The sequence below is a fragment of the Sardina pilchardus genome, chromosome 8, assembly GCF_963854185.1.
Source record: "Sardina pilchardus chromosome 8, fSarPil1.1, whole genome shotgun sequence".
NCBI lineage: Eukaryota > Metazoa > Chordata > Actinopteri > Clupeiformes > Clupeidae > Sardina > Sardina pilchardus.
Window position 1 is genome coordinate 13,756,279 of NC_085001.1, and position 26,079 is coordinate 13,782,357.

A 26,079-nucleotide genomic window follows, 5' to 3' on the forward strand; every position below is an offset into this window, starting at 1 on the left:
AGTATAGTGCTGTCAATATGTTCTACTCAAGGGAACAGCCATTGAATGTTTGTTAAAGGTTCCGGAAACGTTCTCTGAAAGTTCCATAAAAAAATCTTTGTACAACCTTCAGATAACCAGGAAATGTTCCCTGAAAGTTAGTGCATTGGGTGGGTAAACTCTTCAATTTGTTATGAAAAGGAGAGCAGAGGGCACACCAAGCAGACAGTCAGTACATCTGATTTTTGAGTGCATCATAATACTCTCTACAAATGGTGTAAAAGTAACAGGGTCATCCCTTTGTTCCCAGGGTCCTTTGTTCCTATGCTCACAGGGTCCTATGTATGTTCCCCAGATTAACATGTTACTGTAGGTAATGGGAACATGGAAACGGGTCCTATGCAGGGACCTAGAGGGTCCTACAGTGGGTACGGAAAGTACTCAGACCCTTTCAAGTTTTGGAGTATTTTGTGTAGATTGATGAGGAAAAAAAATGAGTCCAATCTAGTCTGAAACATAGCAAAATGTGGAAGACTTGAAAGGGTCTGAATACTTTTCGTATACCCACTGTATGTCCCCAGGGTCCTATGTTCTCATGGTATGCTCCAGGGTCATATGTTCCCAAGACATGGTAACATGGTAGATGATGGGCACATTAAAAAGGATTGTTTCAGGGCTCTCTCTTTGTGTTCCTTTGACAACAGGTTTTCACATCAAATCCATAATAATTAGATCCTTCCTATCAGTCTACATACAAATACTGTACATATTTCAGATATTACACAGGCACATTCACAGTATGCCAGTGAAGTTTTCTTTTGTGCTTTTTTTTTTTCATACAAGAACTAACAAAAAATAGCATCTTATGTTTAAGAATTTTATTTGACCCAGAACCCCAGAATCCTGACTCCTATTGGAGCATTAATGACTGAATCCTTCCTCAGTCCCCCCCTCAGGTCTAAGCTCTGAGCCCCAAAAACGTTCAAAACGTTAATAACAGAAATGGGACATCACCTATACTGTTCAATTGACAAGCATGTAACCTCCTTTTGGCTAACCCTGTTTCAAGTAACAACATTATGAATTGTTGGGTAGGCTAGACTTACTGTATGGAAAGGGCACAGAAAGGGTGTGAGTGAACCTTCGTTCACTTCACAATTGAATTCCCACGATAGAAGCCCTCACAAAGTTAGCGGGAATCAAAATATGTGAGGATGGGACATTACATTCACATTTTTCTTTGTGTTGGCAGAAAATTTGACTTAGGCCTATTGGCTGGAGTGTATTCAGGGTTTTATACTTTTGCGTTGCCTTTTTGGCATCATCACTAAAAAGATGGGAGACTGCATCAATGACATGACTAACCTGAACAGGGGGAAAGGTGAACTCAATGGGCCAATTGCTCTGTCAGTTAGCATTGTGCTAGCTGTGCTACGATTTAAAACCGTGCTCCTTAAAACGGAGGTTTTGGAGTTTAACACGCAGCTGCGCACGAAGTTTAACGTGATTGCTGTGTCAGAAATGAGACAGGATCAGCTGATTCCTAGTTACTGGGGTTAAACTGCCTGGAAGCCGGAAGTACGCTGTTTTGAGTTTTACCCCAGCAGATGCAGTCGTAATTCAACAGTCTTAACGCTTTTCAGGATTTTGACGGGATACTTATGACTCTTGTGGCTAAATGCGCTCTAAGTGCCAAAACACTTTGGAAATGTAAAGTACATTTTAATAAAACGCAAATAATGTTGAAATATATCATAGTCTAGGCTACTTTTGTGGAAATCTGAATCTGAAATCTTATGCAGTAGGCTATGCTATTTATAACATTAAATCAGTCAATCAATCAATTGTCACGAATTAAATAGAACATTACACGGAGGAGCAAAAATAAGCCTTTTAATCGCCACACTTCAGCCCAACTATGGACAAATTGTGTTGGGCACTAAACCCACATTCCATGGCTCCGTGCGCATTCCAGCCTTCACGAATCCATGTGGGACTAGGCTACGTATTTTGTCAGCCTAAACAGGCCTACATCATGGCCAGGCAAAATGCATCTGTGCGGTGTAGGCTACATAATGTCACAACTGTCTTTAATGCCTGTGAAATGCATGTTAGTGTGTCGGATAGGGGCAGACGATTTCAAATCATACTGCTCCCCAAGCGCCGCTGGTTGGTTGGTTCTCTCACGGGATGAAACAAGTGCCTATTCTATTCTATTCTATTCTATTCTATTCTATTCTATTCTATTCTATTCTATTCTATTCTATTCTATGTAAGGGATAATCAACGACGCGCCCTGTGCGTTTCTAGGAAAATGATGCACTTATCGAAGTGTAAAGTCCCCTCCGCCTGCGGCGTCGGGTCCTTATTACCACTTCGAACGTGCATTATTTTCCTATAAACGCACGGCGCGTCGTTGATTATCCCTTACATATTCTATTCAGTCATTGAATGAATGAAAGCGCCTCCCACAAACAGCGGGTGGAAATCCCTTTCAACGACATGAAACGTAATAGTGAACCTTCAAATATAATAATATTTCAGTGCCCATCAGTCTCTACATTTAGCAACATCACCAAACAGTCCAAAAGTAAATTAAACCCCAAACTAAACTGAAAACTACTGCTTTTAATAGCCTGCCGGTGCCACTAACAAAACGCATGTCTCTCTGCCTCACAATAAAGCGCACGTAACAAAAGTTCTTGCCTGGAAGTCTGCCTCAAATAAATGCTTTGCGCAGCCTAAGTAGCCTAAATAAAGACCATAGTCTAGGGTTGATGGTACGATCTACCGTGCGTTAGGCTATTTTACGAATAGGCCTACTCGTTCTTTGTACATTTGTAGTTAGGCATTTGCCAACTTAAGCAACTGCTATCCTGTAGCCTTTATTGTAGCCTACTGTGTAATAAGTACAAACTAGCCAACAGTGTGTATATGTGTCGGTTTATGAAGCGTAAGCTGTCACCTATCTTGCTATCCTGCAAACTATGGTTTAGTCTACCGCAAAACCATGTCCTTTCCGAGATTAGACTAACACGCATTAAATGCGCCCTCTAGTGGGTGATTTGAATTTCCTTGAAGACACAGCAATTGAGATCAAGGTAAAAACGCAGCAGCAGGTTAAACCACAGGTGCATATGACACAGCAATGGAGCTTAAGTCGTCACGTGACTTCTTGCGTCACCACCGAGTTTAAAACCGTGTTAAACTCCAAACTAGCGACAGAGCAATTGCCCCAATGTGTGTGATGATCGAGAGAGGGCGAACAAGTTTAGTTTTATAAAAGGTTTGACCCTGATGATGGCAGGGACTTTTCAGTAAACATATTCTGCAATCCCTATAAAGATAGAATAGTAATTGATACAGACACGGTTGTGAAGGCACTTACAGTAGGCCTGTAGGGCTTTGCACACAAAGAAGGCCAGTGGGCTTTACATAAATATCAAGGCATGACATTTGATTCCCAGTTAAAATGGGCCCAGTATGTTGAGGTTCTATGTTTAAGGATCAGCCAACATCTTCATTTTTTGAGAAGGCTTAGAGTATTTGGCATAGAGGAAGACATCATACATCATACAGGGCTGCCATTGAATCCATCATAAGATGGCATCATAATATGGTTTGGGAACCTGTCCGTGAAGCTCAAAGCTCAACTGCAATCCCTCATCAGGAGAGCAGGGAAGATAATGGGTATGCCCCTACCTACCTCATTGCAAGAACTATATGATACAACAGTCAGACAGCAAGGAAGATAGCAGAGGGCACAGAACATGTATGTATGGGTGGAGTGGCAGTGTGTGTATGTATGGGGGGGGGGGGGGGGGGGTGGCACTAAGTGTATGTGTATGGATGGAGGGGTGTCAGTATGTGTATGTGTGTGTGTGTGTGTGGGGGGGGGGGGGTTGGCTATGTGTGTGTGGATGTGACATTAGCTTCATATTTATATTGAGTTGTCTCAATTGCTGTAATTGGTTATTGGTGTAAACTATCCTTTTTGTGTTAGTGTATGTTTTTTTTTTTTTTTTTTTGGTCTAATCTGTGTTAATCTCACTTTCTCGATTGCCCAAGGCAAATTTCTCCACCTAGGAGACATTAAAGACTCATTTTTATCTTATCTTATCATCTTATTCCAAACTTATAGGGCTACAGAAGATTCTATTTGCTCGTCCAAAGTATTTCCTTTGACCCGGGTTGTGGCGTTCCGTTAGCAAACCTACACACTGGCGGTCACTGTCGGAGCACACCTACCTTGGCTGCCACATAAACTCTGTCGTTGACTGGTCCACACCCTGCCCTTGCTGCATAAAGCTTGTTTTGTGAGTTGTTGAGGGCGGGAGTAGACACGACAGCGAGTCCTGGACGTGCGTGCCCAGACTGGGAAACGGGTAGCCTTCTTTGAATGCCTGGACGGAGAGGATGGAAACAGTTACTGCGCCGTTATTTTCCTGATATCGATTAATAAAAGGGGGAAAACATTAAGAGGTGAACGTAAGTGGGATTAATCTGTATTGGATTCTTATTCTTGTATGCTCCTCGCATCAGTGGAATACAGGTCGACAGGAGGAAAGGTAATATAGATCTAGCTAAAGTAGGCTAAACTTTCCGAAGTGGATGACTGAATCTGCCCTGGCGGATGCGATTTCCATTAGGATAAAAATATTAAATAAATAAAAAAACAGCCATGTCTTGGTAGCCAACGGTACTTTACGCACGGAATACCTTTCTTGTAATTGTAATTGTATAAAATATAATGTCATTCAAATGTCACTGTTTATATGAAAGGCATGCCAACTTTAGTTTTACAAACTTACAAACTACCAAATGATCACTGACAGATGTCAGTATTGATAAGTCTGTCTGAAGTGTTAATTTTGTCCACCTTTATCACGATGACAGGCTACGAAGAAGGTGGGTGCTTAATAATTGGTCCTTGACATGTTGAAGAATCTGAATGTCACCTCCCAGTTTTGCCATGGAAATCATTAGGCTATGTAAACTAATGGCATGTAGAAAATTGGCCAAAGAGGGATAAACTAATGATATTTTAAAAGAAACGTTGTCACATGCATAAGAACTAAAACTTTTTCTCCTGTCCTCACCTAATTAGTGTAGATTTGGGAAGTTTCAGCTGAAACATTCATTGTAATGATATCACCTTTGTTTTCGCTGTTCTCATTAGGACATAGGCTAATACTGATATTGCAAAAATATGTAGTTTTGAAGCACAAACCTACATTAGCATAATGCTGAAGTAGGTTACTGCATAAGCTACAGATTCAACAATCTCTCTCACACACACTGAAGAACTTCGTGGTTGACTCAGGAATTATGAAATTCATTCTTTTGGCTGTAGTTGTGGAGTAGTTGTCACCGCTAAATCAACAGAACTGTGGAAATGTTTCTGGCAAACCATCATTTTCCCACAGCTGCGTGCATCATCTCTCCCTTGACAAAATCTCCCCCTACTCCAGGGGGCCTGCATTGTGTCACATCTACTCTAGTCACTGGAGGAAAACACATTGTCTGTCCCGGGAGAGAGGCTTAACGTGTGGGCTTCCCAGCACACATGTGACTGAGATAGCCTTCACTTATCACTGCAGCCCATTGGCTTTTGTAGCCCCCTCATCCCCACACTGGCCAGGGTGGTCAGTCACACCATCATGTCCACCCCCTCTAAAAAAATTCCCCACCATGACTCACCATCACGTCTCTTGTTGAAGAGTCTACATTGAACAAAAAAAGCTGCTTTCCTTGTCTTTCATGGTGTTCATTTCTCCATGGTCAGTGTGCAGTTTAGAGAGCAGATTATGGGATGCAGTATATTTTTCCTGGCTGGATGGTTAGTGTCTGTGTTTGCACTGTCTTGGGGTCAGGACCAGTGGCTCTGGAGAATGGAGATTACTTGTACATGATTGGATCCACAGCCACTCAACATAAACACTGAGATGGCCCCAAAGACCTGTTAGCTAAAGATAATGAAACTAGATTACTTCAAATCAGAGGGGAAAGTCTGCCAAATTAATGAAATGTCAAGTAATAGTGGGAAAAAGTGGGTATTAGGAGTATCAGTTACTTGACCATCTATCACAGCATTACTGTTGCTACTATTCTGTAAATTAAAGCTATGTGTTTATAATCAGAACATATTAATTTGTGATTAGCTTTTGCTCATGGTTAGGTCAGGTGTATATCCATTGTGTTTATCCATGTACAGTATATCCACTGGAGTTCTAGGAAAGGTGAACCTGACCGGGCCCTTAGACAGACAGTGTCACATTCCTTTCTATAGATCTGGTCGTTGATGAGCTTTTTCATGTTACACAAGCTCAGGTTTTCATGGAAGTGGCAAGTTTGATCATGAGGCACTATTGAGCGCTTGGCAATATGCTTGACACATGCCTTGACATGAAATGTGTGTGTGTGTGGGTGTGTGTGTGTGTGTGTGTGGGTGTGTGTGTGTGTGTGTGTGTGTGTGTGTGTGTGTGTGTGTGTGTGTGTGTGTGTGTGTGTGTTTCCGTTAACAGCCCCTTCTATTTTGTTTGGCCAGTCAGTCATTACTCGTTCCTGTCTTTTATAACCTACTCTCAGATAGATCACACATCCACATCTTCCTGCCCACCCAAAACTTCCTGTTTCCCTCACTTTTTTGATTAGCAGATGTACACCTTTCTATCTCATTTGTGTGTGTACTGCAGATAGCTCAGCTCAATGTGATCAACATCTTTTCAGCTATTTATAGACTAAAAGATTCTCACTCTGAAATCTCTTGGCTAAAATCTTGTTGCTCGCCCATTTTTTATTTATTTTTTTGTTTTTTAAAAGGGAAACACATCCACAAGCACTGTTCTTAACCTTCTCTTAATCTTTGATACCGGACAGGCCCGCTGCATGTTCCTGCGCCTCACCCTGCTCCTCCTCCTCCTCCTCCTCCTCCTCGCGCACTCCCCGCTCAGACGTCTCCCACCGCAGCCTGGCGAGAGGGATGAATGAGGTAAGTGAAGTGAAGTGAAGGGGAGGAACTAGGAGAGGAGAGCGTGAGTCTCCCAGACCTGGAACGTGTGCAAACATTACACTTTTTTTTTTTTTTTTTTTAGCTTGTTTGGGGTCTGAGTCATCGTATTTGTAGCAAACTGTGTGTAAATTGTGTAGAACAGGCGGGGTACGGCTGCCATGAATATGCAGGTTCTGAGGTTCTGTGTTGACACTTTTAAAGGAGTTTATGTCTTCCTGTGTTCAATTTCCATACGACCTCTGAGTTACTGTGTCTCTCTTTGGTGAATCACAGTCCATCACAATCAACTTTCAAAAAGCAGTTTCAAACAGTCGTAGTGGGAACTGAAGTATCAGTATATAATTCTCACATCTTGTCTGGCAGTGTTTAGAAGCTGCCTGAAGATCTGTGCCTCTTTATAAAGTGGCCTTCTGTCAAGGTCACATGGAAAGAACCCGGCCAATAAAATCTCAACTCTTTGATGGAAAATCCCAAAAACGTTGTCCAGCTCTTTGACTTTCTTTTTCTTTTTTTTTTTTTCATTCACTAACTTGCTCACTCTCACTGCCCACACAGACATTAAGTCACTGGCTTGAGCAATGCGGCGGTTAGTATTTACAGATGACTGGCTCAGGCTGCCAAGGGCTAGCAAATGGCTGACTTGCAGCCTTTCTGTGCCATCCATGCCCACAGGCATGAAAGGGCCCGCGTTTAATCCCAGATGGCGGTAGGAATCCATCAAGTCTGTGAATAATTTTGGGTCTGTTGATCATTTGGGTTATTATGGCTTGTGATGTCTATACCTGCTCTTAAGGCAACACTGTGAGGAAACACAACGCAGTGATGAAAAGGGGAATACAATGGGCTCGTTACCTCCACCAAGGATGTTATGTTTTCATCGGGGTTTGTTTGTCTGTTTGTTAGCAAGATAACTCAAAAAGTTATGGATGGATTTTGATGACATTTTCAAGAAAGGTCTGAAACAGTTACATAATGAGAGTGATCCGGATCACCGTCTGGATCTAGGAGGCGGTTATGTTTTCGCTTGGCGGAGGTCTGCGCTCTCAGGGCCAGATGTACTAAGAATAGCGCTCATAACGTTTTTTGCGCCAAGGCCAACACGCAGAAAGCACACGCTAAAATACTTCAGTTTACGTCCTATTTACCAATCCTGAAATTCGTTGGGTAATCTGCGCCGTTCTCCGCCCCCTAACGCAGTTTGCGAAGGACAACAACTGAACGACACTTCAATCAGAAGCGCAGTTGAATGAAGTTAACTGATGACAACATTAAAAGGAATCCGAAGTTTAGCGATCATGAAATAATACAATGCATAATGTCAACAAGCAGGAACATCATTTAGAGCAGTAGTTCTACTCAAACTAGGCTTACTTGTGCACGTAGGCTATGGAAGATTTATCATAACAAGTAGGAAAGTTTAAGCGGATGGCGTGAAAGTGAAAGTAAGCATTCGAAAAGCCACCGAAAGTTAAGGTTGCTTTTGATGTAGTACAAAGACGCAAAACTGGTGGTCTAATGAGCGATTTTGTTGTCTTTGAATGATTCTCTTATAGATGCATTTAACAGCAAATCGCATTTAACACCTGCTTTTACAAGGCGGAAATATTTAGGCGCAAAATAGATGTGCGCTTTCATGGGCAGTTTTAGTACATACAGAGGAATACATAATTAGGCGCATTTAACGCTTCTCCTCCCATCTTTTTACACGAACCTCCTACTATCAGCTGACACTCCCTTAAATCCATATGCATGAGACGGAAAAGCGCAATTTGCCATTTTCAGCTCCCGCGACAGGCAGTCTGCGCCTTCACGTCATTGCGGCCCGTTAATACATACCTCGCCATCTTTCTATGCGCACGTTGCGAAACAAATACGCCTGAAGTGGGCGCAAAAGCGTTAGTACATCTGCCCCTCAGAGTGCTTTTCTAGTTTAGTTTGCTTCTGATATGAATCATTTAAGAGTATGACAATTAAACAGATAAGGCTTTAGTCTAGTCTAGATTCCAGAAAGAGTACCATCGCTTATTTTGCCATAATATCCCCCTCTGAACTCTACTGTATTGAATAACCTATGGTTCTGCGTTACAAGCTGTGTTTGCAGTGACGTGCTTTGTTGGTCAGCTACTGCCTCCAATCCTCAGAAGTATGTTGCCGTTGTATAAGAGAGGATAGTGTAATACTAGCGAGCATTGAAGCAGCTTAAGCTGGCTAACGCAGACCCACTCCTCTCTGCTCTGGCCCCCCTTCAGGGTCGATCAGTCGCAGCCACCCTTCTAAGGCGCTACCGGGTCGCCATGACGGAGGGGGAGAGCCCTCCCCCCTCCAATGCCGCCCCGACCATTCAGCTGTCGTCGGGAGATAGCCCAGATGCCCAGCGGGACGCGGACGGCCACTTCGCTCTGGCGGCTCTGGACCATCTGTTTGAGAGCGAGGAGGGGAGCTCGCCACCCTCCCAGGATCCGTCGTCCGGCAGACCCGCGGCCGGCCAGCAGGCAGCAGCCGGAGACGGCAAGCAGAACCTGCGGTACAAGTTCCAGGGCGCCTTCAAGAAGGGCATCTCCAACCCCATGGACCTCCTGGAGTCCACCATCTACGAGTCCCCCGTGGCACCGGGGTCCAAGAAGGCGCCCATGGACTCGCTCTTCGACTACGGGACGTGCCGGGAGACAAACAACCAGAAGCGCAGAAGGAAAAAACTTCCACGGGGGTAAGAGGACAGATGTTGGTGGAGGGAGGGGTTCTTTTCAGGGACATGCATTGTAATAATCAGTTAAGAATATTTCTAGATTTCCAAGATTTTTCCTTAGATTTTCTAGATCTCCTAAACCTCACAGCTTTTCTGTTCATTCTCTCTCTTTCTCTTCCTCCTACAGTAGTTCATGATAATCTCTGTTGATGATATGGCTTGTGTAGGGATAGGGAATCTTCACTAGCGATAACATGGCCTGCCCCACAGCATGTGCCGTAGGCTGTAGTGTGGAAAGCTGTTCAGTTGGAGCGTGAGATGAAACACAGAGGCCCCGTTGTTGTGCTCCCTGGTCGGCCGTTGAGGTAATATTTAGGTTAGGGGCTGTTCCTGGCTACTCTGAGTCTGCGGCACACAGTGGGGTGTATTATGGCCCATTGGGGAGAGTCTTCCATTAGGTGTGGACCAAGCTTTTTTTTGGCTGACACCTCACCTGCACTCCCGTCTAGCTATTTCTGAAAATGAGCCCATTTTCCTGCCAGAGCCAATAAGAAACGGTGAGATATTGATTCTAAGGACATTAAGCCAGTTTAATTATGGCTCGTTATCAAATTAAGTAAGCTTGTGATTTACTTCAAGCAGTTGCACATTGTCCACAGCTCTGAAATGTCCCCTGGTATGTGCCAACTCTTGTTTAATTCTATTAAACATACCTCCTTAAGAATAGCACATACAGTTTGTCATCATTCCAGAAAAAAAACTGATCATGAAACATGGTATGTACTCATTATGGGCAGGACTATCTTTGGAGGACATACATGTACATGTACACTTTGGCTTAAGTTGATGAAAGAGAACATCAGTGGTCCTGAGTTTTGTCACAGTACTCAGTATACTGTAATTTCCCGACTATTAGCCGCGGCTTATACATTAATTTTGCAAAATTTCTTCAGCTATGATGTTAATACAGGGGGGCAGTTAATATTGTGTTAATAATGGTTTTGTTTCTTTTAACTTACATAAAACACTGCCCTGCGGCTTATACACAATGCGACTTATATGCGGAAAATGGCTGTATTTGTTTTCACAGGAAGGCTGAGGAAGTTTGCGACGATGACCCCACAACCGATCCCCCGAAAGTGGTCAAGATCTTCAACCGGTCACTTCTGTTCGATGCAGTGTCGCGAGCCGAACCCGAGGCTCTCGACGGCCTCCTGGAGTACCTGCAGAGCCGTGACAAGCGGCTAACCGACGAAGAGTTCAGAGGTAAGGCCCGTGTGGGAAGGAAATGGGGGGGCCGCAATGCCAAATATCCCTCCTGGTTTACACATGCAGGCCAGGCAGGATTCACAAGTCACTGTCAGTAGAAAAGGTCAGCGAGAGAATGGGGATGTTTGTTTGGATAATGAGGGTTCTGTGTGCGGATGTGTTTGAAAGAGGTTTGGCTTCCCAGACGTAACACTTAAAGGGACTGAGAAGTGGTTAGGTGTGGAGGTAAAAAAAAAAAGTACAAGAGAAAAAGAAAAGAGAGAGTGAGATGATCTCATTTCCAAAGAGAAAGTATCTATAAATATAAATCTCATATGCTGAAGTGGTGAGTCTGTCACCAATGTAAAAGCGCAGCAAAGTCGAGTGCCAGAAGCACAGCGCGGTGTCTGATGGGAGCAAAAGCTCCCCTCCACCCTGTGTTGATTCAGCAGCTCATTTGATAAATCACACTGTAACACATTGTGTCTGGGGTTATGCAATTACTTCATACTTTATCACTTTTTGGCAGGAAGTCGTTACCAAAATAGCTGGAACCTCCCTCAAGCTTTCACTGCCAGATGAATTATAGTATATCGCGCGGTCTTAATCGCGAGCGGATGCTCCTGAAAACAAGCAACGTCTCAGTTTTTCCACTTTCTCTGAGAGCGACAACATTTTTGTGTGCTGTTTAATAAACCGCATAGTGACAGATATGGATCATTCAGTAGACAAAATGTATCATCTTGCTTGTCACAGGATCTCTTTAATTTTGTACAAGCTGATGCATATTTCAGCATTAGCTGTTTAAAATAGCATGTTGTACTCTCACACCTCCAACAGAAATGCTACTAGCCAAAATACGCCCTGCGGTTTTATTAACAAATGGGTTTATTTTACAACCTCAATTGTAATCTTACAAAACTTGAGCCGTGGCCAGCCCAATGTTGTTTTTGGCCCTCAGGAGTACTGAAGAGGAAGCTGGAGTGATGTCAGAGCTTTGTCCTAGCAAAGGCGGGCCTGTTTCCTGTCGGCCATGGCTGGACACCCCGGAGCATGTAGCACGGCCCAGCCAGAAATCACAGCAAACTGTCCCAAATGGAAAGAGGAGGCTGACAGGCATTTTGAAGATCCTCTCTCAGCCTGAATGTAAATAGAGAGTGAGAGAAAGAGAGAGAGAGAGAGAGAGAGAGAGAGAGAGAGAGAGAGAGAGAGAGAGAGAGAGAGAGAGAGAGAGAGAGAGAGAGAGAGAGAGAGAGAGAGCAGAGCAGAGCAGTCCCACGGATTGTGTTTGCTCTCTCAGGCTGTGTGGGACTATATTTATCCCTCCTCTCCAGCTCCCCAAACAGTGGCTTTGAGCTCTTGTTAAAATGGGTGGTCTTCTAAACCTTACATCTCCCATACAGCTGAAAACCCCACTGCCTTAGATGCATATACCATACCCTGCCTCTGCTTTGTCAATCTTTTACTCTTAACTGAAACATTAAACCATTGACTGTTTTGACTGACTGTTGACTATAAACCATTGAAATGTCGGGTGTCTGTTTAAATGAGAAGCTCAACCTCCCTTGTTTCCTTTTTGTTCTAGAACCTTCCACAGGAAAGACATGCCTTCCCAAAGCCCTGTTGAATCTATACAGTGGCCAAAATGACACCATTCCTCTGCTGGTGGATATAGCAGAGCAGACGGGGAATCTGCGCGAGTTCATTAACACGCCGTTCAGAGATGTTTACTATCGAGGTGAGGCCTCTGGCCTCCTACAGGGCCCCACTGGTCGCGACAACACAGCACACACAACACGAGGGGACACAGTTGCCCGGGGCACAGTAGCTCTTTCACAGTGTTGGGCCTACACAAAAGAGACGACCAATTAAAGTGGTTAATGGAACGAGACATGTTCCAATGGTTGGTCTTGTGCCCTTGTTCTGAAGAGCAATGTCATTTCCACCCTGGGACAGTGTTGTGCGTTTGTGTATGTAGCCTATACATCTTCCACACAGACATGCGCTATACATCTTCCACACAGACATGCGTTTACAATAGGGCAGTCACAGTATATGTGGGCTACCACACAGCTTTGTCTGTAGAAAGGTTTGGTTTGGGTATAGTCTAAGTGTAGTATTGGAAAGATCCTCACACAAATAGTTCAACGATGTGTGGACATGTTGTTATACAAAACTGCAGAGGATGTCCAGCTGGCATGACAGCCTGTGTAAAAGTCAAAAGTAAACAAGCGCAAGTGTCTTTCGTAAACATGGAGATAAAGATGTAACAAGGAGAAGGCTGTCATGGAAGCTGTACTTATTAGGCCATAAGCAGCATCAGTTCATGTCCACCCACTTCAGTTCACTGAGCTACTGGTCTGACATCTCTATAGTTTAGAGTTGTAGCTTCTCACATGTTACAGTACCTGTGTATTTAAACTGAGGTAAACGTGTTGAAACCAACTGTCCTTTCTTTAGGAAATAAAAAAGCCCTGTGAATATGTGTTGGTGATTTACTTTTGTGGAGGCATCTTTGTGTGGCATTGCTACTGTATGTTCTGAATCCAGCTTTGCTGTGGTCCCAGGCCAGACAGCGTTGCACATAGCCATCGAGAGGCGCTGTAAGAAGTACGTGGAGCTGCTGGTGGAGAAGGGTGCTGATCTGCACGCTCAGGCCCGGGGACGTTTCTTCCAGCCCAAAAACGAGGGGGGATACTTCTACTTTGGTGAGTCTCCTCTCTGGCTTGGTTAGGCCACATCTAACGCAAGCCTTTATAGGTCTACAGCCGTCCACTCTTTAGATTGGATGCCCCCTTTTTATGATGGCAACTGCTACTGTGCTATTATTTTGTCATGATTACGTTATTGTGGTTGGCTGTGTCATGGCAACACTGTTTGATGTAAATTAACTCCATACCAGTGGTGTTAAAAGCTCTCAGCTGTGTTTGCTGTTGAAGATATGGTTTCATTTAGTTCATTCTTGGTACAGTCTCCTGGTAATGTTTGACATTCAGGCTAAACCAGGGCTTCAGCTCAGTGTATTTTCTTCCTTTCATTTTCATGTAATTATATGCTGTGAGGTAATCGAAAACTATCGATATTGCCATGAATCATCTCAGATGTCCTTCACGATGCCTCCAGTGTTAATGGTCTCAGATATATAATGCTGTAGGAATAGGAAATGCTGGTACTGTAGTGTGGAACTGCAGTGGAAAGTAAAGTGAAGTGTTCCACATGGAAAGGTGCCCCTGTTGCCATGGTAAAGTCAGGTGACTCTCCCCTCACCCTTGAGCCAGTCCTTGTTGGCAGAGAATGTGAATGACCACAGACAGTTGAAGTATTCATGAAAGGGTGCAGCCCAGCACAGTTAAGGCAGGAGGTGTCTGTGGTTGCAGGGCAGGGCAGGATAAGGAAAATAACATCACAAATAAGGACATGAAGTCACAAATAAAATAGGTTGAGGTGAATGCGGCGAGGAGAAAGGACGCCTCTGTCTCTTTAGTGGGCCTGCTAAATAGACCAACAGCTTCAAACCTCATGTTTGTTGACCTGCCTGAGGTCCTCAGCCTTGCAGACATCTGAGGGGAACTTCCTGGTGAAATGCCTTGACCCCTCACTGCCCTCTACTGGCAGTAAGAAGGAATTAGACAAAGAATAACTTAGACTGCATGACTGTATTTGTGAATGGTGTAACACATTGGATGGATTATTTATTTATCCTGCCTATGTACTGAATTTCATATTATTCAGTCAACTAGTCAGGCCCTTGCATCAGAATAAAGGTGAATGCTGTAGTAGTCATTGCAAAAGCTATAGAAACGGACAGACTCAATGAAGCTGGTAAGAAAGGGAGGTACAGAGCACGGGAGGATGGAGGAGAGGGAGAATGGCTTAGAGAATTATCTATTTTCATCTGTGCTGGCGAGCTCCCACAGTCCGGCTAATGCAGAACCCTCCTCGCTCCCCTCCTATCTGCGTATGGTAGCCCAAACAGGCCTGACACTGACACCTGAGCCTCGCTCAGATTGTACAGTAGATTTGCTTTAGCTGCAGGGCAATGAGACTGAGAACTGGCCCGGGGCCGGGCCTGCCTCGGACAAACCGCAGATGTTAGCGTTAGCAGCACGGGTGTCCGTGTCAGGGGGCTGCGAGACTGACATCTGGGCCCAATCCGGGCCTGCATGACAGGTCCAGCTCCGTGGGTGTCTGTCTTGCAAGGCTGTTAGACCAGACCATGCTGTCTCTCCCACCGTTAAACTGGTAAGACTCCTCCTGAGCCCTGACAGTGACGTGAGCGAGCGGCAGAATCTGGCAACAGCGAAGCTGGTTAATGTGCTTTAGCAATCACGCTAATGCCTCTGAGCGCTCATGCAAATCAACAGAAAGAAAGAGAGAGAGAGAGAGAGAGAGAGAGAAAGAGGCTTGCTCAACAGGGGGGCTCACACGCGGGCAATCTGTCGCCCCTGGCAACCACTTATTCTCGGCATCAACGGCATCCCCTTTTTTTAGGGCACCTCTGTGGAAAATAGAATGTTTCTTAAAGCATGAAGAGGTGGGAGTTTAAGAGATTAAAAATGAATGCCCTGCTGAAACTGTGAGAGCTGATTAGAAGCGGGAGGCCCCCCACCCTCTGTGGCAGGCCTCACAGCGGCTAGCTAATGGGATGCTGCTTAAAGGAGCAGTCAGTGTGATTCTTGTCCAACGCACTTAACTCAAATGCAGCAAATTTAGACTCGCTTTCTTGTAGAGATGCTGTTCCACCTAATCAGCCCGTTGCCTTTGGACAGGCTGATTTGCTGCTGAGTCTCTAGGAGCTGGGCGAAGGGTTATATTGCAGAGTCTGGCAAACATTAGGGATGAGTTACTGGGGCAACAGGGTCGTTACATGGGACATGTGATGGGGTCATATAGAATGTATAGAATGTTGAGTCTGTGTGTGTGTGTGTGTGAGAGAGAGAGAGAGAGAGAGAGAGAGAGAGAGAGAGAGAGAGATCGATCTGTAATGCATTCCAAACCAGGATAACTGTGTCTGTCTTTGGTGTATAGAGTCTGTAGTTTTCATAGGGAGACTCTGGTAGAGTGAAGGTCAGTTAAATTTCTCATCTACCTTCATCATTCAGGCATTCACACTGTGCTCCCAGCATATTGATGTAGGAGAAGTTGCTTTATCACATGAAAGACACTAACCACTTTTTACAGTTCACATTTGGCTAAGAAAACGGACAAAACTGACAATGTTCAGTTTGGTTTTGCAGCTCAGGCTGATTCCAAATGAAACCAAAGTACACCTGAGCCTGCTTCCGACGATGTCTTCTCCCTAACGTCCCTGTTTCTCTCGGTCGTCTTCAGGTGAGCTCCCCTTGTCTTTAGCCGCCTGCACCAACCAGCCGGACATGGTGCACTACCTGACGGAGAACTCGCACAAGAAGGCCGACCTGAGGCGGCAGGACTCCCGGGGCAACACCGTCCTCCACGGCCTGGTGCACATCGCCGACAACACGCGCGACAACACGCGCTTCGTCACCAAGATGTACGACCTGCTGCTCATCAAGAGCGCCAAGCTCTACCCCGACGGCAACCTGGAGATGATCCTCAACAACGACGGCATGTCCCCGCTCATGATGGCCGCCAAGCTGGGCAAGATCGGGGTGAGAGACAGATAGGGCTCTTCTCATTCGTCCTTTTGATCTATCCTCCCTTCCTTCCTTCCTTCCTTCCTTCCTTCCTTCCTTCCTTCCTTCCTCGGTCCTCCGGCTCGTTCCCACTGATCTAGATGAAGAATGATGGGGTGGCAACAATGGGATAGTCTATCCAGTGTTCTTTATAGATCAGTGGGAACGAGCCGGAGGACTGAGGATCGAGGAGAGAGGTTGAGAAGGGGCCTTTGTATCCAGTGGCGCTATCCTTCCTAGGCAACACTGGAGTAAGAGTCTGGCTCTACTGAGATTGGCGAATATTAGGGTGAGATTGCTATTAAATGGTTTAATCAAATAAGTATGTAAAACATCAGAGTGACACAGCAGCTGCAGCCCAGAAGAGCCAACTCTACCCAAGTAAGCGTGTTTGCTGTAGCTAGAAATGAGAGGGTGGATCGTTGGATGATTGGTTCATTTGTCGTGGAGCTCAAGCACCATGCAAAGCCCCGTGACTGTGATGTGTTAGTGAGGGCAGCGCTGTTGATAATGAAACAGAAAATCGCCTCCTCATCTCCTTTCATCTCCACAAATGAAACTAGAAAAGCACTCAGAGAGCGCAAACCTCCGCCAAGCGAACGCACAACTGCCTCCTGCATCCAGACGGCGATACGGATCACTCCCAAAATGTAATCATTTCTTCCCTGAACATTTCATTGAAATCCATCCATAACTTTTGAAGTTATCTTGCGAACCAACAGACAGACAAACAAACAAACCAACAAACAAAGCAACAAGCCCCGATGAAAACATAACCTCCTCGGTGGAAGTAATAAGCCAGTGACTGATCATTTCCTCTGAGGATGAACTAAGCCCTTGTTTTGGGTGGAACCCTGATCTCCTCCCTCTCTCTCTGACTTCAGGTGTTCCAGCACATCATCCGCAGGGAGATCAAGGACGAGGAGGCTCGCCACCTGTCCCGCAAGTTCAAGGACTGGGCCTACGGGCCGGTGTACTCCTCCCTCTACGACCTCTCCTCTCTGGACACGTGCGGCGAGGAGGTCTCTGTGCTCGAGATCCTGGTCTACAACAGCCGCATAGAGGTAGATGTGTGTGTGTGTCTGTGTTTGTATGTGTGTGTGTGTGTATTTTTCTGTTTCTGTGTGTGTTTTTGTGTGGGGCGTGTGTTTTTCTTCCAATTATTATTCCTTTTCAAGGTTTACTTAAGGATTTAAGATGAAATTGATCTATAATTGAACAACTCATATGGCTATGGACGAGCGGCATCAACTCGTGTATTGGGTACATGAGAGGATTTGATGCAGACAGAGAAACAGAGAGAGGGAGAGGAGGGGGGGGAGCGTAAAAAAGGATATGTGTCACTTTCACCTTTTCATGCAGCTTGTCAAGCTCGGAGCCATTTCTCCCTGGCTTTTTATTATGTCTTCAGATCTTCATTTTTAGATGTCCTCGTGCCTCCTCCTCCACTCCCCCATCCCGGCCTTTATAAAAATGCAGCGATGCGCTCGCGGCTAGAACGCGGTGGTTCTTGGGGGCTCCAATCACTGGTCACAGAAGGACAGGATTAAACAATGAATGTAAAAGAAATATTCCTGCCTCGGGCTATTTTGTCCCCGCGTTGCCTGTAGAGGCATACACTTGCGGAATAATAGCTAGCGCTCTTACCATTCTAGTGGATGGCTATATGAGCGGGGGAAAAAAGACTCGCTAGCAGATGAACTCGTTGGAGGGTCCCTTAAAAGCTCATGCATAAAGAATAGTAACCCCCTTAGACTGCCCACACACAGGATTTCTGGTAATGCAACCTCAAGGAAAATGGCTTCTTTTTTTATCCATACAAATGTCATGAAGAGACAAAGAAAAAAGTCAGGTTAAGATAAGTGCCTGGGGTGACACATCAAGCTTAAAACCATGTATTCAGCTCAAATGGTGGTGTTCCACACAGGCCTCATGTCATATCTACTGCACATGCCTGGTGCTCAGCTCACAGTTCTTTAGCCCTACACACAGCACCATGCTATTCCATTAGACAGACAGCTTCAGAAATAGCTTGAGAGAGCTCGTTTCATAGTGAGACTCTCTTTAAAGAAGAGAATCCACCCATTTGAAATGTCTTCAGGATTGCTGTTGCTGCGAGTCAGCCTCTGTGTTGGGATGATACGTCTGCAAGATGTAAGATTCAACATTCAACATTCACGAGTTGTGCTTTTCTAGACGAGTCAATAATCAATATGGATGTACTACACTTGATCCTGTTAGTGAAGACCAGGAGTACAAAACAATAGACACACACCTTATGCAGTACGTGGGAGCAGAACATTCCCATGGTTTCATACAGTTTGGGTTCTCCCAGCAGAATCGTCACGAGATGCTGGCCGTGGAACCCATCAACGAGCTGCTCCGGGCCAAGTGGCAGAAGTTTGGTGCCGTTACCTTCTACATCAGCGTCATCTCCTACCTGTTCACCATGATCGTCTTCACCCTGGTGGCCTACTACCGGCCCACAGAGGGACCGGTGCGTTGATGTGTGTGTGTGTGTGTGTGTGTGTGTGTGTGTGTGTGTGTGTGTGTGTGTGTGTGTGTGTGTGTGTTTATGTAAATACATGTGCTATATACTGTGAGCTAAAAGCAATGTATAGACTGTAAAGAGAGGTATCTGCTTAAATGTGAGGCTTAAATATCTCTGAATAACTTTCATACGGTAAACCTTTAAAATACATTATTTGTTTATTATTGAGCTGATTATCTTCATTCGGCATTATGAAGACATTTCTGAAGTTTTTTATAGCAATAGGTTGTCTTCATAAGGTTTATGCAGTTCTTCTTACACTTGAGTGTGAACGCATGGTATGGTGTGTCTGTGTGTGTGTGTGTGTGTGTGTGTGGTACCATGTGGATAAGTCACTGAATGTGCTGTGTACGTGTCAGAGTTGAGTGTGATCTTCTGTGTGTCCCCAGCCTCCATACTCTTATGTCACCAGTGCGGACCACCTGCGCCTGGCAGGGGAGCTCATTACAGTTGGCTCCGGAGTCTTCTTCTTCCTCAGCAATGTGTGTGGCAAACACTGGCAAGACACACACACACACACACACGCACACACGCACACACACACACACACACACACACACGCTGCAAAATCTGATGCCAAAATACTGTGTTTTCATCAAAAGGATTGAGCTTGGCAATAACACGTTGCAGCTCAAATCTCATTATTCTGCCAGCGCTTGCTAGAAATGTGCTTATTAAGCTCTGGTCTTAGCTTAACTTTCAGGAAATTTTTGCTGTACTTCCTGCTGTCCTCTAAAGGCCTGTTAAATATGCTAAAAGTCTTCCTCTCTCCATCCTCTTAGATTAAGGACCTCTTCCTGAAGAAGTGCCCGGGGGTCAACTCGTTATTTATTGATGGATCCTTTCAGCTACTCTAGTAAGGCTAACACACATACTTCCTTCCTCTTCTCATCTCTCTCGCTTTCTCTTCATCTCTCTCCCTCTCTTTTACTCCCTCTCTCTCTCTGTTCTCCTCCCTCCCTGTCTCCCTGTCTCCCTTTCTCTCTCTCTCTCTCCCTCTCTCATTCTTCCGTCTCCTGCCGCATCCTTCCGCGCGTCTTCTCCTCCGGCTAATTTCTCACCCTCTTAATTGAGCTGTCTAATTAATTCTACAACCTCTTCTCTGGCGTGTTTTGGAGTTTACATCTCCTTTAATAAAAGCCCCAACAATCCAGCGCGAGGAGAGAGGGGAAAAAGGGGGGGGAACACGCGGAGCTCTGTTTATGCTAATCTGTGTTGCTAAACTGACAAGGCCTGCAGCGCCACAGTCGCGAGTATAAAAGAGGTGCGGGGTGGGGTGGGGTGCGGGGGGGAGCAACGGAACAACTCAACGCACTTTTGTACGAGCACAGACTGTCTGTTGCTCTGAGGCTCACACACACACACACACACACACACACACACACACACGGTGGAGTGAGGTGTTCTCGAGACCTGACGTGACTTCCGTCTTTTCTTCTCTGTTTCTTCTCTCTCTCTCTCTCTCTCTCTATCTCTCTCGTCAGCTTCATCTACTCTGTGCTGGTGCTGGTGGCTGCCGCGCTCTATCTGTCCGGCATCGAGTCGTACGTGTCGGTGATGGTGTTCGCTCTGGTGCTGGGCTGGACCAACATGCTCTACTTCACCCGCGGCCTCAAGCTCACCGGCACCTACAGCATCATGATCCAGAAGGTACAGTGGCCTGAACTCACCGGTCAGTGATGACCGCTCAGACATCCGCTAGTAAATGGCCACGATAATGGACGGTAGTCTTCAGCAAGTTGTGGCTGGCTCAGCGAAAAAAAGGCCACGAGCGTATTTTTCCCTCTCCTCCTCCGTCCTCGATGACTCAGAAAAGCTTTCACACCAAAAACCACAAAGGCTCAGTGACTGTCAAGCCATTTGCTCATTACCCCCCTTATTTTCCTCTCTCTCAGATCCTCTTCAAAGACCTGTTCCGATTCCTGCTGGTGTATGTGCTCTTTATGATCGGATACGCCTCAGGTACGTACGGCGCGCTCGGATCCCGTGGAGAGCGCCCCCCCCCCCCCCCCCCCCCCCCCCCCCCGCTGTGATGATAGATGCTTAGGAACACCCTGTGCCTCACAGTTCACTGCAATTCCGTTCGATTGGATTCAGTTTAGTAAGCAAACCTGCGACGGCAGGGGTAAAACCCATCGGAACGGATTGGAGACAGTATCTCCCGCTCTGATAGTGGTTTCTCTTTCAAAGGTTGACTGCACACTGCCCCCCAACAAGCTCCAACAAACGCCAAAAGATGGAGCAGTGTGCACCAACCGTCTGTGTTTTGTTGGATGGAGTTGTTGGATTTTGATAATGTCCCCAAAGTCATTTCTTTTGATTACTGTCTTTGGGGCAGTTTGGAGCTGGAAGTTGGTTTTCTGATCATTCTAGAAAGGTCTCAAAGACCGCAGCCAACAACTGCCAACTTTAGAGTGTTGGGATTCTCTGGGCATCGTCTGGACAGTGTGGAGGTGCTAACTCCCTCCCTCTCTACCCCACCACAGCCCTGGTCTCCCTGCTGACCATGTGTCCCCCTCCTGGGACTGTCTGCCCCGAGCCGGAGGGCTGCCCCACGTACCCCAAGTGCCGCGACACGGACACCTTCAGCAACTTCCTGCTTGACCTGTTCAAGCTGACCATCGGCATCGGCGAGCTGGAGATGATCCAGAGCGCCAAGTACCCCGTGGTCTTCCTCATCCTGCTGGTCACCTACATCATCCTCACCTTCGTGCTCCTGCTCAACATGTTGATCGCCCTCATGGGGGAGACCGTGGGACAGGTGTCCAAGGAGAGCAAGAAGATCTGGAAGCTGCAGGTGAGAGACCGAGACTGCGGGCCGGGGCGGACTGAGCAGTGCTCCATTCATTCAGTATCACAGTGTCCTCAACGCCTTATTAGAATTCCAATATAATATTACAAGCAGTAGCCAGAAAACCCAGGGGCTGAATTAGATATTACGGTCACAGTCATTTCATGTCTTTGTATTAATCATTCTTTTCTACATTCTCTACTCTATCTCATGTTTTAACTGAGATGGTGTTCTGTTCAGTCGTGTGGAGTAGTCTAGTTGGTTTTAGTAATTTGTGTGTGGCTTTTCCTGAAACTTACCAGTGGGCCACAACCATCCTGGATATCGAGCGATCCTTCCCTGTGTGCCTGCGCAAGTCTTTCCGGGTGGGGGAGATGGTGACAGTCGGCAAGAACTGGGATGGAACCCCAGACAAGCGCTTGTGTTTCAGGTAGGAAGGGTTTCTGTGCGACACACAGGTATAAATATGACCTTTTCCCAGACGGTTGCTGAACATCCCTTTTTATCTTGTAAATGGTTTAGGGTGGATGAGGTGAGGTGGTCACACTGGAATCAGAACTTGGGGATCATTAATGAGGACCCTGGGCAGAAGGAGCTCAACCAGGACTATGGGATTCCACAGACTGGTCGAGGCCTTCGAAGAGGTGAGCTTCTAAAACTTCTAAAACAGGAAATATTAAAGGTATAGTCTGTCATTTTGGCAAAGGTTGGTTGATATTTGAGTTCAGCTTCAAATCACAACTCAGATCACTAGACCTATTTGAAGGGTGTTATGAATGTTGTATATTTTCTTACAAATGTGAACAGGTTCATATTACTGTACCTCCACCACCACCACCAATCCTCACATATGTGCACATAGTGATGCATATGCGGGCATGTCACATAATCTCTCTTTTGCACCCCCCCCACAATGTTAAGACAACCACCACTTTGAAAATCAAGAGCACACACACACACACACACACACACACACACAGAGGCAGAGTCATACTTCCCAAAAAAAAACCAGCACTCAGTCACCACCACTCTGACCTGACCTGACCCCCCCAATCTCTCCCCTCCGGTCAGATCGCTGGTCCACTGTGGTGCCCAGGGTTGTGGAGCTGAATAAGACTCCTCGGTCCCGGGACCTGGTGCTGGAGATGGAGCCGCTCACCCCGCGGCATCGCCTGGAGAGCTAGAACCCGTTCCGAGGCCTGACCGCGGCCTCTGGACAGCCCTGGACCTCTGCCGCCGCTGGCCACATTAACATCCCACTCCTGGCTAGTGTGGTCAGTTGCACCTACGAGCAGTTAAGGGTTTGTCACCTCATCAGTGCTGTGTGTTGAAGCTGTTCAGAAAGAGCTTGAATGGAATAGTTGATGCAATGTTCACTGTGTTAGGATAGCTATAGACGCACAGATTAGACACAACACTTTCACTTCCCCACCCCATCTACTAGAGGAGCTGTTAGCTTACCTCCGGGCCACCCCATTGGCTCAGGTGAGCAAAGGCTGGGAGATCACAGGTTTGAATGGACTGTTTGTCGGCTCTTGGGAGGATTCAGCTTCGAATCATCGTTGCTTGGGCTAATCGGCCGCAGGGCCTGGAGCTGGGGTTGGCTCGGAGTCCTGAGGTAAGCTGGCGTTCCCTCTGGGTGTTTACATGCAACAATTAGCCTCGTACACTCACACTACTGCGGCTACACTACACACCAGACCCATTAGGGACCCATGGCAGGCAGTATTTCCATTGTACCCCATAGACTGTATTGTGTTATTGTGTTTGGTTACTGCTGCTGGTGGGCTTCCTAATAACTGCTACAAAAAGGAGTCCTTATATTGGTGCTTTAAGACACTAGGCCTGTATTGAGTGGAAATGTAATATATTTTCGACCTATTTCCTGACACACAATATGTGCTCATCTTCCTGAATGCTGCTTTTGTAAATGATATGCCATCATAAATGACAGCTGTCGAGTTGAATGACTGAAATGATATGGAACGGAAAAAGAGTGGACTGCACTGGGCAATATGGGGTTTCTGAAAAGCATGCACCCCCTCACCTTTCATTTACCGGCTCTGCTGTCAGTAGTCCTAATTCAAACGCAACAGAACTGAAAGAGCCCTTCAGAAGGGAAAAATCCACAGACACATTCGCAATGACTGCCAATAGCATTTGCTTTGAAAACCGACTGCCTTTGAAGTTATTTCTCTGAACATCGTGTGCAGGTATTCTTGGCTCCGGAGAGCGTATTCACCTTTTTATAACATTATTTGTAGCATCATCATATGACTCAGTCATGGTTTTGAAGAAACGGAAAAAAACAGAAACCAACTGCCAACAGGTCCCTGTGTTGTGTGTTGTGCTATGATGGTGCATAGTGGCTGGGAACCAAATAGGGGTTACAACAGCAGCAGCAGCAGCAGCAGAAGTAGACACGGTATTTACCACATCCTGCAACGATAGCACACCGTCTCTCAGCCTCGAGACGTTTCGAGGGACGCTCGCAGCGCCCGGGAGTTAAAGGTGCCAAAAACCTGTCGAAGTCTTTGCACGAAACGTTGCCTTCGACCTACCCACAGAAAGTCAGCACGAGTCATTTTGAAGCTCAGAGCACCGCTGTGGTCTCAGGTCTATAACAGATAGTTGCTCTTGGCGCGGCTGCGATGCGGCTCCCGTAGTGCCCCCCATGTGAACTCAGGGATTTCTTTAAGACATCAGACCTAAAGTGTGCCTTTAAATCCAGATCAACTGCCATGAGAATGTGCTCGATCTCTATGTAGGACTTATTTCTCTCAATCTCACTGCCAAATGGGCATTTCTGAAAGCTCCTGGCAATAGTGCATGTTTGATCAAATCCCTCCATATGAAGCCATAAAATAAATGTATGAAAGCTAATGTAGATTTAGGCCTTTTGTAGAGTTTATTAAATATATGTGAAATATTGCAGTAGCCTACGTTGTTTTGGATATGTCCTCAGTTGAACACCATTGTGTATAGCTTGGAACAGTACAGCCTTCTGATGGGTTCTCATAAAACTCACTCAGCCACTTCACACTCTTAAAATGATTGTGTTGAAAACAACACAACTTGCGTTGTTTTTAAACATATCTCTGTGTCCAGATAGGGACAACACAACTTGTGTTGTTTCCAAAACATTTGTTTTAAGAGTGTACTCAATCTGTTTGAACTCTGTGACACGGGTTGACCTCTCTCTGGCCCATGATACCACTGGGTTCTCAGTGGTCATTGCTCGTTGAGATTTCAAAACAGAAGGTGTACTGCTATTTTAAATATTCACTTTTCAGTTTTGCCTCGTTGTAAGAGAATGTAGTTTGGTGGTCTCACAAATACTGAGATGGTTTTAAACAAAGCTGTATAAAAGTAATATATTCTTTTTATCCATGTTCAGTGTTAAAGTGGAGACTTGACGCTGATTATTTTACAAATGCTACTGTAGCATACCAGGAAAATGCCTTTCTGTAAAGATCTATTGAAGAGGTTGTATGTGCTAATAGAGTCCACTTGGTATCCAAATGCAACAATGTGTTTTATGCTCTCATCCCTTATTATGGACTGGATGGACTGGATGAATTTTTATAAGTCTGTTTTGTAATTTTATTTTGTATTTTCTTAATAAATGTCAAACAACAGGTGGAGTGGTTCAGCTGCTTTCTCTCTGTCTCATTGCCTTTCTCTTGCTTACAGAGCAGAGGTCCCAGAGGTTTGTTACTAGCCAACTGCTTGTAGTGCCCACTTAGCCCATCAGATGGCAGTAGACTCACAAGATCGCATCACTTATTAGCACTACCCCAAGACAAAGTAAAGAGCACATTAATTACCATCCAATTATCATATGAAATTAAAAACTCTAAGGATATCAATAATGTGCCCTTCCTGAGTTTGTCTTCATAATGAATGATTTTCTCTCTCTCCCCCACACAAGTATTATCACATTTAGAGCTTGACATTTAATACTTGGCTTCGTAATCTTGTTAGAATCTTTAATTTTATGCTTTGTGTCTCCATTACATATATTAACCAAAATAACGTCTTTTCTTTTTAGGAAGATATATTTCACTCCATGCTGTAGTTGTCAGCTCAATAATGTCCATCTTGGTACTGTAGATGTGTCAAGTGTAACACATTTTGAGAGATGGCAGTATATTGCCA

General features: G+C 45.5%; 1 protein-coding gene across 3 annotated transcripts; it reads left to right on the forward strand.

Annotated features, from left to right (window-relative positions):
• Positions 1-4,328: 4,328 nt before the first annotated feature.
• trpv4 (transient receptor potential cation channel, subfamily V, member 4) lies at positions 4,329-25,559 on the forward strand. Of its 3 annotated transcripts, none has more exons than XM_062542814.1 (17): positions 4,329-4,467; positions 6,859-6,970; positions 9,241-9,698; positions 10,768-10,943; positions 12,511-12,663; positions 13,493-13,633; positions 16,257-16,555; positions 17,464-17,643; positions 18,915-19,076; positions 19,520-19,612; positions 19,913-19,986; positions 20,615-20,780; positions 21,026-21,092; positions 21,617-21,927; positions 22,224-22,351; positions 22,444-22,565; positions 22,993-25,559. In XM_062542814.1, the coding sequence occupies exons 2-17, from the start codon at positions 6,962-6,964 to the stop codon at positions 23,103-23,105; spliced, it is 2,652 nt and encodes an 883-aa protein (XP_062398798.1). In that variant the 5' UTR covers positions 4,329-4,467; positions 6,859-6,961; the 3' UTR covers positions 23,106-25,559. The 3 variants fall into 3 exon arrangements, with proteins under 3 accessions (XP_062398798.1, XP_062398800.1, XP_062398799.1); XM_062542816.1 differs by having other exon boundaries at positions 18,918-19,076; XM_062542815.1 differs by having other exon boundaries at positions 4,362-4,461.
• The last annotated feature ends 520 nt before the right edge of the window (positions 25,560-26,079 follow it).

Bases quoted from the DNA above. Each gene is read 5' to 3' on its own strand.
- trpv4 (XM_062542814.1), top strand. The intron at 9,699-10,767 runs GTAAGAGGACAG...TTGTTTTCACAG, and splicing joins AGGAAAAAACTTCCACGGGG to GAAGGCTGAGGAAGTTTGCG. The intron at 19,613-19,912 runs GTGTGTGGCAAA...CCATCCTCTTAG, and splicing joins TCTTCTTCTTCCTCAGCAAT to ATTAAGGACCTCTTCCTGAA.